This window comes from Acipenser ruthenus, chromosome 21 (genome assembly GCF_902713425.1).
Source record: "Acipenser ruthenus chromosome 21, fAciRut3.2 maternal haplotype, whole genome shotgun sequence".
NCBI classification, from domain to species: Eukaryota; Metazoa; Chordata; class Actinopteri; order Acipenseriformes; family Acipenseridae; genus Acipenser; species Acipenser ruthenus.
Window position 1 is genome coordinate 30,928,051 of NC_081209.1, and position 12,566 is coordinate 30,940,616.

The 12,566-nt window shown below is 37.2% G+C and overlaps 1 protein-coding gene across 4 annotated transcripts in view; it reads left to right on the forward strand.

Moving 5' to 3' along the window:
• The first annotated feature begins 1,619 nt into the window (after positions 1–1,619).
• The window catches only part of LOC117427794 (COUP transcription factor 2), an 11,242-nt gene continuing 295 nt past the window's right edge, over positions 1,620–12,566 (forward strand). The window contains exons 1-3 of one of the 4 annotated variants that reach the window (XM_034046100.3): positions 1,620–1,777; positions 8,190–8,717; positions 11,425–12,566. The exon at positions 11,425–12,566 is cut by the window's right edge and continues 295 nt beyond it. In XM_034046100.3, the coding sequence (XP_033901991.1) occupies positions 1,735–1,777; positions 8,190–8,717; positions 11,425–11,699 (846 nt within the window). In that variant the 5' untranslated portion in view covers positions 1,620–1,734 and the 3' untranslated portion in view covers positions 11,700–12,566. Of the gene's footprint in view, positions 1,778–3,212; positions 6,989–8,171; positions 8,718–11,424 lie in introns of those variants that run through there. The other 3 variants (XM_034046096.3, XM_034046098.3, XM_034046097.3) reach the window with 3 other exon arrangements.

A 12,566-nucleotide genomic window follows, 5' to 3' on the forward strand; every position in this document is an offset into this window, starting at 1 on the left:
GTCTAAATATATTTCTTTGGGTTAGGACATCGGTCACCTTTGACTCTATAGTTCAAAATTGTTGTTTTAAAGCATCTTGGTGGGAAAAAAACATGGTTTATCAATCCTAGCATGGTCCAAATACAGCTAATTAATAATAATAATAATAATAATAATAATAATAATAATAATAATAATAATAATAATAATAATGTTGGTTTCTGCAGGATCGCCTGAATCTCGTTGCTATGTTTCCAGCAATATAATGTATGTGTAGTTTGTGTTTCCCGTCCCCTGTCAATGCACAAAACACAAATGGATGTTATTAGAATAATTATGAAGTACCCATTGTAATTTGATTAAATTAGAGCACATACACACGGCAAAGTATCTAGTAGTCTGTGTGTATGCAAAACAAAGCGGTTTGCAAAAGCAATGCAGCGTTTTAATCAAGCATATGAAAAATAACAATTGTTATAACTTTGTATTGTACAAGTTAATTTACCAAATCATCGTGATCCGTGGTCAGAGATGTATATTACTACTACTACTACTACTACTACTACTACTACTACTACTACTAATAATAATAATAATAATAATAATAATAATAATAATAATAATAATAATAATAATAATAATAATAATAATAATACTTAATTTGTTGTCACTACATTCATTATTGCATATTTATCTTGTCATTATCCAACTCATTAAATTGAGTATATTATTATTATTATTATTATTATTATTATTATTATTATTATTATTATTATTATTATTATTATTATTATTGCAGAATTATCTGCTGGAAATGTGGCCCAATGCACAGGAAAGCATGATGATTTGATCTTATTGTTCCAAATGCACAAATAATGTTACAGAATTAAACCCATCGTTCCCCTGTCCTTCATAAGCATGTCCTATTTGTCTCATTTAGGCCATGCATTAAATACATTATTTCCTAGTATACGCAAATGCTCTTGGCCATGAATGTAACATTGTGTCTTTCTCCCAACAAGGAAATATGCCTAAGGTGTAACAATATAGTTTGCCTTTTTATATTGTAATAACCTAAATGTTGATAAAATTGCCCCACTAATATTCCTGTCAGTTGAAAGCAAGCAACTCTCAAACTCTCTGTTTGGAACAGTGGAATTTCAAATCATTACCAAAACTTAATTGCGACATGCGCATTCCTGAAGGTACAATACAAGTTTAGATCATTAGACAGAAGTGACAGGTTTCTCTTTTTTTTCGTCTTCACCTCCCCTCTCCCTCTCACCCAGCCCACAAAACAAGTGTGTGTGTATCTGTGCATTCCCCCTTACAAGAAACACAAGGCAGACATAAATAAAGCACCCATAGGCATCTCCGAGCTGGGATTGGGGATTGTCTTTGAGGCGCCGCTATCCATTCCTAACACTTCTTTTTTATTGAAAGAACAAACACCGATAATCCTACTTGCACTTAAAAAGTTACCACACGGGGATAAAACTTAACGTTAAACCAAAAACAGAAATCACTTCCTGTGTGGTTGTTAATATTTATGCCGTACCTTTTTTTCTCCGTCTCGCCAAAGGTTGCAGCCTACTTTTTTTTTTTTTTTTTTAAACGGTTTCCATAATCGCCTAAATAAACATAAATAAGTTGTTTTTTGTATGTGCATTCAATAGACAAATACGTCCGGTGGGAAGACAGTTGTGGATCACCTGCAAAAACGACTACCTTTTCCGCTTAATAGAGAGAAAGAAGATGCAACCCTTTTGGGAAACCGAACAAAGAAAATATCTCTGCGGTACGTTTGTAGAAAATATGTTTCTTTTTGAAAGATGAGTAGCCTAAGTTGTGCTAAAGTGAGTCGTTGTACTGAAGCTCTGTTTTATGGAACCGGGTACCGTTAAATCAAATAATAATAATAATAATAATAATAATAATAATAATAATAATAATAATAATAATAATAATAATAATAATAATAATAATTGTTATTTCGTGTCAGTATAGGTTGCTGTGTCTGACAAAGCAATACGCACAACACTGAAGACTACCTATCCACCGCTTTCTATAACAATCAAGTTCATATCATTAGGGAACACTATAATAGTGGAGATAGCAGCTACAGTCTGTTTAACAACTGAAACGTGAGAACAAAGTAAACATGTTGCAAAGCCTGGAATGTGTCTGGCTGTACAGCTAAACTGCATCCAGATATTCATTTGATTTACAACACGTTATACCCCTTGCTAAAAGTGCTTTTATTTACGACCCATGTCTTATTGCAAAGGAATGAAAACAATCACGACACGTATCCTTACATTTATCAAACAAATGGCGCAAAATGCGCATACTCACCAGAACAGTGGGATCCAAAATGTGAGGATAACATTTACAGAAAAGCGCATTTTCTTTTTGGTAGCATGTTGTTTAAAAAAAAAAAAAAAAAAACACACACACAGATATGAGAAAGTGGTTGCGTTTAGGGGTAAATAATCTGTCTGCAAATGTTTTAAACAAAAGCCAACAAAACTCAAAACATCTCCGGTATCCAATCCATAAGGCAGAACTGAGGGAAAACGCAACGCAGGGACCAGAACGCGGTGCTCAGCAACGTCCAAGCCAATTAGTAGAAACTCCTCAAGCATTAATCAAATTAAAATGGGTAGAAGTTTCTTTAGTGTGTTAGCGAGAGACGTGAGCTCAGAGCCGTTTTCCTTTAAGAGGTCTCCTCTATGAAAGCTAGATTTGAGGTAGAAATGAACCATACGCTAGGGGGCACCCAGATACTGTAATAGATCCGTTCTTTGACTGTTTTTTTGTCTCTTCCCAGCCAGCATATGCTCTGATTTAGCACTGTAAATTTTTCAGAGGACCCAACTCTGACAGCCCCTGGTGATTTTCAAAGTGCCACAAGCCAGCGGTTAAGAATCGCACCGGCTGGGAAGTTCCGAAGCGCCCTGGGAGCCGCTTCTCCTATTCACGGCGGTTCAGTATCTCAGAATGAAAGCAATACCCGGGCACATGGTGAATTCAGAATAGTGCAGCACTACCACATCTACTGGAGGAGACAGCATTTTCTTATCTACACAAAGCCGTCCTCTCGCTGAACAATACATGCAGCACATTCATACATTACATTTAAAAACATAACATACCATACAAAACACACACACACACACACACACACACACACACACACACACACACACACACACACACACACACGCACACTGGGGTGGCATTTGCATCACAATTATTCAAATCTGAAAATACCCAGATATGTTTTATAATAATAATTATAATTATAATAATCATATTTGTACCTGTTATGTCTTATTTGAAAGAATCAGTTTAAATGTATGCAGCTGTAACCCAATACCCAGTCTTCTGTGCATGTAGTGCGGGTTGCGTTTGCTTAAACTCGCCTCTTAGTTCTAATACTAATCTTGAAATGCTTTATTTCTATGGATATGCACATTCACAGCACGGCGGTATAACGTTGCCCGGTATGCCTTATTTGCAGTGCTTAATAATGAAAATATTTAATTGCATATGAATTTAGTTTATTTATTTAAGTAAGCCTTGTTGTACCCAGGTTATGGACACAGAAAATGCTAATGGTACAAGGCACATTGTTAATCTTTGTAATAATAGTGAAAATAGCGTGTTATTTAAAAGATCAGTTCAAGATGTAATACAACCAAACTCAAAAGCGGTTTGGCTTTCAAAATCGTGACCAAACTCAAATATAGATATATTATTATTATTATTGTTGGTGCTAGTATTGCTGTTATAATTACTGGCTTATGCATTTATGATGTAAATAAAGAATTATGTAGGTTTGTATTTCCATGCATCACCGCACTATCTTGACTTTGAGTCGGGCTCGGAATAATACTTATGTTAATGTCACTGAGCTATTGAAAACGTTTTGGTTTCTGCAATTAACCAATTTAATGAAATTCAAATAACACCTACTTAATTTTATTATTACAATATTTCACATATTTGGAAATGCATATTACTGTTTGGATCTTGGTAAATCAATACTAAAAGCCCATTAGAAAACAATATTATATTTCTTTCGCTCTGTTTGCTGGTAGCCTTCATGTGTTAGTGAACAAGTGCCGGGTCTTAAAATGTATCACATAAAATGATGGTAAAGATGCTGTTGAAACTAGTCTGGTGATGTGCGTGATATAAAGTGTATTTCTCATTGTATTTATTGTGACGGCTGATCTCTACACTATTTCTACCCTGTGCATTCGCTTTCTTTTATAATATATCCTTAATTCTTTACCCACAGTTATCGGCTTGATTTATCTGCACAAAACAATTTGCACTGCTCATAATATACTCCAGAAATATAATATATTATAATATATATTCATGTATTATAATATATTAGTGTAGTTATAAATATATAGAGAGAGCGAGAGAGTATAATATAGACTTATATATTTTTTTAAATATCTTGAGAAGTGCAAATCAACCAGCTCGGATCACAGAAGTGTTTTTGGAGATCAAAAGACAAAAGATATCTTATTTTTACGGTTTAAACAAACACAACAGAGCTAGCCTATTTCCGTTTCTTGTTACTGAGGGGTTTATTGTGTGTGCTTAATATATACATTTGCAATAAAACCGAACAAGACAATCTGATAAAAGACACTCCTTGCATTGTGTACACGATGTTCCCTATAATGTAAAATACCTGGCATGTTCCTTCCATGACGTTTGTTAATTGCTTTTCTTTTTGTTTTATTTTATTTATTTAAAACAATTATTCTCAAAACCTACTAGCAGCCCTAAGATCATTGCATAAATTATTGCTGTATGCTTAATACATCCCATTGTTATATGGGTATAGATATTTGAACCCTGAGCAACATGATTTCAATGGTTTTATATTTGACTATCTATAATTACTAAAGTTTATTGCATCCAGCTAAATAGCTGAAACATTCCATGATATCTTTCATTCTAAGTAGACCTAAGACTATGCTCGTGCAGGGTGGTTGACGAGTCTAACATAACACACCAGCGCCACTAGAACACGTGAAAACAACGCTTTTGTTGCATTAACTGATATATCGATTAATCACCACTAACTACCTGAAGAAAAAAAAAAAGTTACTAAAATTAACATTTTCAATAGACGTGTAAGGTTCTGTTGATTCAATGCTCGTGCTTACAAACTCACAGCTAATAGCCTCTTATTGTCGGATGAAGAATTTAAAAGTGCACGTCAAATTATAGGAAAGCAAACACTTAAAAAAAAAAGAAAATACCTTTTTTTTTTACTCTTCCATTCTTTATTCAACAGCAATATATTAAAACAACAAACGGCGATCAGCTTGCACTCTCTATAACAGTCTAAACGTTTTCATATGTGTAAAACACACATTTAAGAATGCTGTTTCAATAGCATTTGTCCATGCGCTCCCCAGTTAATACTTAAATCCAAACATATATGTAATATCATGGTTTCATTATAATTCAGTGAATAGTGCAGAACCGGCGTGGTAGGGCGGCTGTGTCGTTTAATGATCTCTCTTTAGGACCAAGCGGTTTCTTCGGCTTGGCAAAGCACCAAGTAGCACAAGTGCCGGCTGGCCAATGGGACTGCAGGGGCGGTCCGAGCGCTCTGACCAGTCAAACGAAGTCACTTTCCTTATAAGGCAGCCGGTCTCCATGGTAACGTGTGCTAAGTTGCAGCAGTCGTGTCAAAGTTCACTATATAGAGAGCTCAGTGAGCTGATCAGAGGGAAAGCATTCTGCTAGCCCGGCTCCTACAAATCGCGTTCGCTTCCCAACCTCCCCCTTTTTAACATATTTGATCACTTCGATTCTCTGTTCTTTTTTTATTATTATTTTTTACGCGCATGAAGGAGGTTGTGTAGGTTGTGATCTTTAAAAAAAGGCATTATTACCATTGCTTGCGAGTTGACTTCGTGTTTCTCTCCAGCACTATAGCTACTGCTGCTGCTGTGCAGCTAGCACAACTACAGCAAGAAGAGAAGGAACTAGCATCAAGATTTTTTTGTTTTGTTTTTAATTCAGTTCATGATTTTCCCCAGGACTTATACTTTATCGGGGGGTCGTTCGCTGCTGGTACCTTAAGAGCCGAGCCGAGCTTTCTTTTTTTTTTTTTTTACCCTGTAATCTTTAACCTCTCCATCCAACCATTTTATTATCTTCATTTTTTTTCTTTTTTTTGATGGGTTTCCTGAATGGCTGACGGTAAGCTGCCCTGGACTTGGCCTCAAGACTCTGGTCTCTTCTTCAGCTCGTCTCCGAATCCGGTCTAACAGACAGAAAGAAAGGAAAAAAAAATACCTAAAAAAAGAAGAAAAAGACTTGATTCAATTTCCTCCCAAGTTTCTCCAGACAATCCTATCTTCTGTGCAGCTTTGATTTCCCCCTCTTCAATCTCGCTTGATAACTGCTACGAACACGCTGCTCTCTTGAAAAAAGAAATCAAAGCAACTGAAGCCCACCCCTCCAAAAAAAAAGGACAAAAAAGGGACAAAAAAAAAAGTTTCTCGACGTCGTCTGATAGATATGGCAATGGTAGTGTGGCGCGGCTCCCAGGACGAAGTATCCGAAACGCAAGGGACCCTGACTTCCCAGGTCCCGCAAGTAGGACCACTGGTGCTATCGACCTCTCAGACTGCACAAGCAAACCCACAGACTCCCGTTCAAGGGGGTCCTCCGACCACAACAGCGCAGTCTACTCCGTCAAACCAGACGAACCAGCAAAGCCAAACGGTGGAAAAACAACAGCCCCCGCACATCGAGTGCGTGGTTTGCGGGGACAAGTCGAGTGGCAAACACTATGGCCAGTTCACCTGCGAGGGTTGCAAAAGCTTCTTTAAAAGGAGTGTACGGAGAAACCTGAGTTACACATGCCGTGCCAATAGGAACTGTCCCATTGACCAACACCACCGCAATCAGTGTCAGTACTGCCGCCTCAAAAAGTGCCTCAAAGTCGGCATGAGACGGGAAGGTATTGGAATTTTATTTTTGTGTTTATATTGCTCTCGATGTTTCTGTGTTTCTTCCCCCCAGGTCCCATCCCTGTGTGGTTTGTGTGTTTTGTCGCCGTCTTCCTCGTTTCCAACAGGAATACTCTCAGGCTTAACAACACAGACGAACCGTAAAGCGTTTTGTTTTATGATTTATTTCGGTAATGTTCGTCTGAAGCAGTGTAAATCGTTTTTTTTATTATTATTATTTTAAATGATAGTTTATTAGCACCGACAAATGTGTGTGAGTGGTTTTCTTTTCTTACTTGTGTCTTCGTATCGGTAACGATTAAATCAATATTATTCTTCACATTTCATACATGGGAAAGAATATGAGGCGATGTTTAAATGGCAAAGCCTGGCTTCAAACGTTTGACATGACGTTTCTGAAGCCAATTTGTATTGTTCTCCTTTAATATTTCTCCCACATTGTAACTCCCTCAAGCTACCCGAGTATAAAAGCTGACAATGCACGTTAAGTAATACTGTGTTTGTTTGTTTCTTTGTTTTAAAATAGCCCGAGTGAGTACTAGTTTACGAAACACTGCTGCTGCGTCGCTGCTGTCGAAGTAGGTTAAGGGTTAGAGGCAGCCCGCTTTCTTTGTGGCTGTGTACAGTTTCAACACGAGCATGAACTGGGCAGGCGAATTAAACTGATGCGTTTTGTGAGAATAGCCTACCAAAAAAAACACGCCAATTGTATACACAAATTAGAAGTGTGTTAGCCATAATAGTATTTTTATAGTGTACGTAACTGATTTGATTACAGTCACACGGCAAATCCTAACCGCTTTATGCAGATTTAACATATGTATTAATAATAATAATAATAATAATAATAATAATAATAATAATAATAATAATAATAATAATACAAAAATGGGTAGAATACATATATTTAAGAGTTAGAATCATAAAGAAAACATAGAAACAAGAGTGTCTATAGAAGTGAAGCTTTGTTTTGACTGTTCAACTTTACATCACGCGGATATTGACATGTTATTAATGAAAATGTGGTGTTTAGGTGTTATTATTATTACTATAACTATTGCTACCACACTATTGCTGCTGCAGGTTTGTGTCTTTTAAAGGGACAATGCAATGCTATCCGGTTCCGCTACCATTTAATGAATATATGTAGAATTCAGGCATCAATATCTGCAGTTTCTCTTTTTACTGCAGCAGTACAAAGGGGACGGATGCCACCCACGCAGCCACACCATGGCCAGTTCTCCTTGACAAATGGGGACCCCCTGAACTGCCATTCCTACTTATCCGGATATATCTCCCTTCTTCTGAGAGCAGAGCCCTACCCAACTTCCCGATATGGCAGCCAGTGCATGCAGCCTAACAACATCATGGGCATCGAGAACATTTGTGAACTGGCAGCCAGGATGCTGTTCAGCGCGGTGGAGTGGGCGAGGAATATCCCTTTCTTTCCAGACCTTCAGATCACTGACCAGGTGGCCCTCTTAAGGCTCACCTGGAGCGAGTTGTTTGTGCTCAACGCTGCCCAGTGTTCCATGCCGCTCCACGTGGCTCCTCTGCTGGCGGCGGCAGGCCTCCACGCCTCGCCCATGTCAGCAGACAGAGTGGTGGCCTTCATGGACCACATAAGAATCTTTCAAGAACAAGTGGAGAAGCTCAAGGCTTTGCATGTTGATTCTGCTGAATACAGCTGCTTAAAAGCTATAGTGCTTTTCACCTCAGGTAAGGAACACACGTCACAATATCCTTCCATTATATCACCTTTGCAATTTCTCTGTCTTGCAATCTCGTTCCTATTGTAACATTTCCCTCAGCTGTTCATTATTATTATTATTATTATTATTATTATTATTATTATTATTATTATTATTATTATTAATAAATGCTTTCAGCTTAACATTTTAAATTAAAGAAGTGTTGACAAATTGTAACGTTGGTAACACTTGTCAGTAGTGATAATACACATCAGTAACGCACACCAAATCCAGGTTTACACGCAAACAGAAATGCTGAAAAACTACAAATTAAAACCCGATCGACACTAAGCTGATCTGTAGCCCGTGTAGACTGTGATAGACGCGAATGGCACACTGATAAAATGCATTGATCTGTCATATATGTTGCCATAATTGGAGATCAAGACTATATGATATAAAGTAATACCCGTCTGCTAGGAGAGCCTCGCCACGTTTAGGGAAAGACATAATTCAAAATCAACATTTCAAATCAGAGTTTTAAATTCACCTAAGCGGGCAATTTAAACATACAACACTTTATTTATTTATTTTCAATTTAGCTCAATACTTACGCATCTTTTTTTTTTTTTTTAATCATTTTACATGTATATGACATCAGTTGTAAATTGGGTCGATGTTGAACACTGCTAAGATAACCCTAAGACAAGTCTTGTGGCGATTATTATTTCAATGTTATTTTAGTGTGGAGTCGATGTTGCGTATCTCAAAGAGAATCCTGTGGAAGTGTTTTAGAAAAGTACTCTCAGTGGTGATCCGTGTCACTGTTTGTCCATAGTATTCAATCGCAATGCGTGTGAAAATCCTTCAGCCTAATAAAATGAGACAAATGTGCTGACGGGTAATACATTGAGAAACAGCGTGTGCATCAATATAGAAAATAAAAAGTATGCTCTTTATAATGTATGTAAGCAATTTGAAATCATCATCATCATCATCATCATCATCATCATAATAATAATAATAATAATAATAATAATAATAATAATAATAATAATAATAATAGCAACATGACCAAAAGGCCAAGTATTTATAGAAAGAAACACATGTTGATTGAACAGTTCTCTCATTCCTAACTCTGAACACAACCTTGCATGTCTGAAGTCCATGCATGCCATTTTCGAAGCAGGAGCGTGTCTTCCACAGAGTGTCTTAAATTACACAAAACACGTCTCCCCGAAGTTAAGATTAATAAAGTAATTACTCATCTGGGCTTCAGGGCTTGATATGAGGAAACAGAAATGTTCGGTTTACGTGGGAAAAAGACACTCAACCCTTTCCTTGTTATGTTAGGGTGATCTGGGGATCCAAAGCATTCTCTGGACCTCTTCCAGAGCTGGGTCGTGACCCGAACTTCCTCTGTTGTATTATTACTTCGCGCATAAAAAAAGAAGAACACTTTATTATTTTACCTAATAACTCATTACAATGTAACATCTTTTGTTAAAAGACCGTCTCCTGTTTTTCTCTCCCCCCCCCGTGTTAATGTTGAAGTCATTGGGATAGCATGGTATTCAGAGGTAATGCAGTGTAGTGTATGTGGTTTTGTTTTCCCTGTTAGACTGATGGTACTGAAACAATTATCATTACCGTGTACGGTATACCACAGTCTTTGTGCTATCGAGCAATCGTATATTTAGTTTTATACCCTTGTGGGGAGTAATAAATAAATAAATAAATAAATAAATAAATAAATAAAATCCGGCGGATTGTTTGCCAAAACGTGAGGCCTGCGTGCTTGACAGCGAACTGTTTTTGTGCTGAAAGCGTTGATTTTTTTGTTTACACCGCCGAGGCCAGATACCATGCAAACACATACATAGCCAGCGTTGCTGCAAACCTACGACGGCCATATTTTTTTTTGCGGTTCCAGCAATACGGTATAAGCCTGGGTGAGTGTGGCTGCTCAGGCCGTCCTATCTGGGGTAAACGCTGTTTATTTTAGTCCCGGCTACAACACCATGAAACATGCACAGAAAAGGTCAGGTCACAAGCCCTGGTGTTGTTTAAAAGCGACGGCAAAGCCTATTAATAAGACTGCCTGTATTATTTATACTATTTCAGATCTCAAAACCCTTCCTTTTTCCATAGCATCAATCTGGATGTAAATAAATACCACAGACAAACACAGAGATCACTGTTTGGATGGCTGGTTTTGAATGAGGCAAGCTGAACCCAGGATTTTTTAAAGGGGCGTTGTTGTCAGTTTCACAGAATTAAAATACAACGCATATATATGTATACACCACTCAGACAGGGACGGCGCATTGAGGAGAGAGAACCGCGGTTGAGTTAAATAATAATTGGAATACAGTGTTTAATTTTGACTTTACAGATCCATAGGCCCTCATAACATTTTATTCCAACACAAGGACAGTTCTCTTCTCTATTTTTTTTAAACGACTTTTTTTAAACGAAAAATAAAATAAAACGTGGCACTCACTTTTCATTTCAGTTGCAAAATATGTAATACCTGATCCGTGAAAATGAATGTTTATTTTTAAAATTGCAAAAAAATTAAAATAAATAATGACTTGTCACATTTAATTGCATGATCTGAAGGCCCAATGTATTTTTTTTCTTTTTTTGCTTGTTTTTTTGTATACGAGTTAGTGTTTCAAATTGAATCAAGCGCTTGATCTGACTATTTCTCTTGCTTTTCCCTCCGCTTCTAGATGCTTGTGGTCTTTCAGATGTGGCTCATGTGGAAAGTTTGCAAGAAAAGTCCCAGTGTGCATTGGAAGAGTATGTTAGGAGCCAGTACCCCAACCAGCCGACTCGCTTTGGAAAGCTTTTGCTTCGCCTGCCTTCTCTCCGCACGGTCTCTTCTTCTGTCATAGAGCAATTATTTTTCGTCCGTTTGGTAGGTAAAACCCCGATAGAAACCCTCATCAGAGATATGCTGCTGTCTGGGAGCAGCTTTAACTGGCCTTACATGTCAATCCAGTAGACAGAGAAGGAGAACCCCTTTCTCTTTAGAAGGGAGCAAAATGCTGTTACAAGTTTACTGAAGAAGAGAGAGGCATTTTTTAAAGGACTGTGAATTTAAAAAAAGACTTTCAATGAACTTTCTAAATGCATTTAAGAACTCATGTGTCACTCTGAACAACTTGCTACTTATCATTTTTGTAAAAAGGACTTTCGTTTTTTTTCTTTTTTGGTAAACTTGAGAAAAAGTCGATAAAAAGTGCATTTAAAAAGGAGAATTTGGAGAAAATTAGGAGAAAAGAAAAAAAGTAAGTTTTCTTTTCCAAATTATTATGAATTGTCCTGTGTCTATGTATCTATAGCTGTTTTTGTATATACCTTTTTTTCTTTCCTGGTTCCAAACCGGCTTATTAATGTGGTTCTGTAGTATACGATTTTTTTTTTTGATTTTTTTTATATATATATATAACCATGGCTTTTATCAAGCAGAAAAAAAAAAAAAAAAAAAAAAACCTGTGTATCATGTAAAGTATATGTTCTGCAAGAATTAAAACTGAATCCACTACAATGTTTAGGATGGGGATGGGGGTGGGGGGGATTGTATAAAATACATAACGCTGGAAGCGCACTTAATGTACAATGAAGACCCACAGATCTACAAGGGAGGGGGCGGCGGTCTGGGGCAAAAAAGTTGACCACTATTCAGTGACCCAACAACAAAAGCAGGAGTACCCCGAGGACATGGAGTTTGGGGATTCTGTGCTGATACGGTATTTCTGTAGAGCCAGGTGTCCAAGGCACAGTACACTTCAAAAATGAAAAGGCATTTCGGCATTTCCGTCATCGTGCATCTCACAATGGAAAACTTAAACCTGTATATTTGCAACGC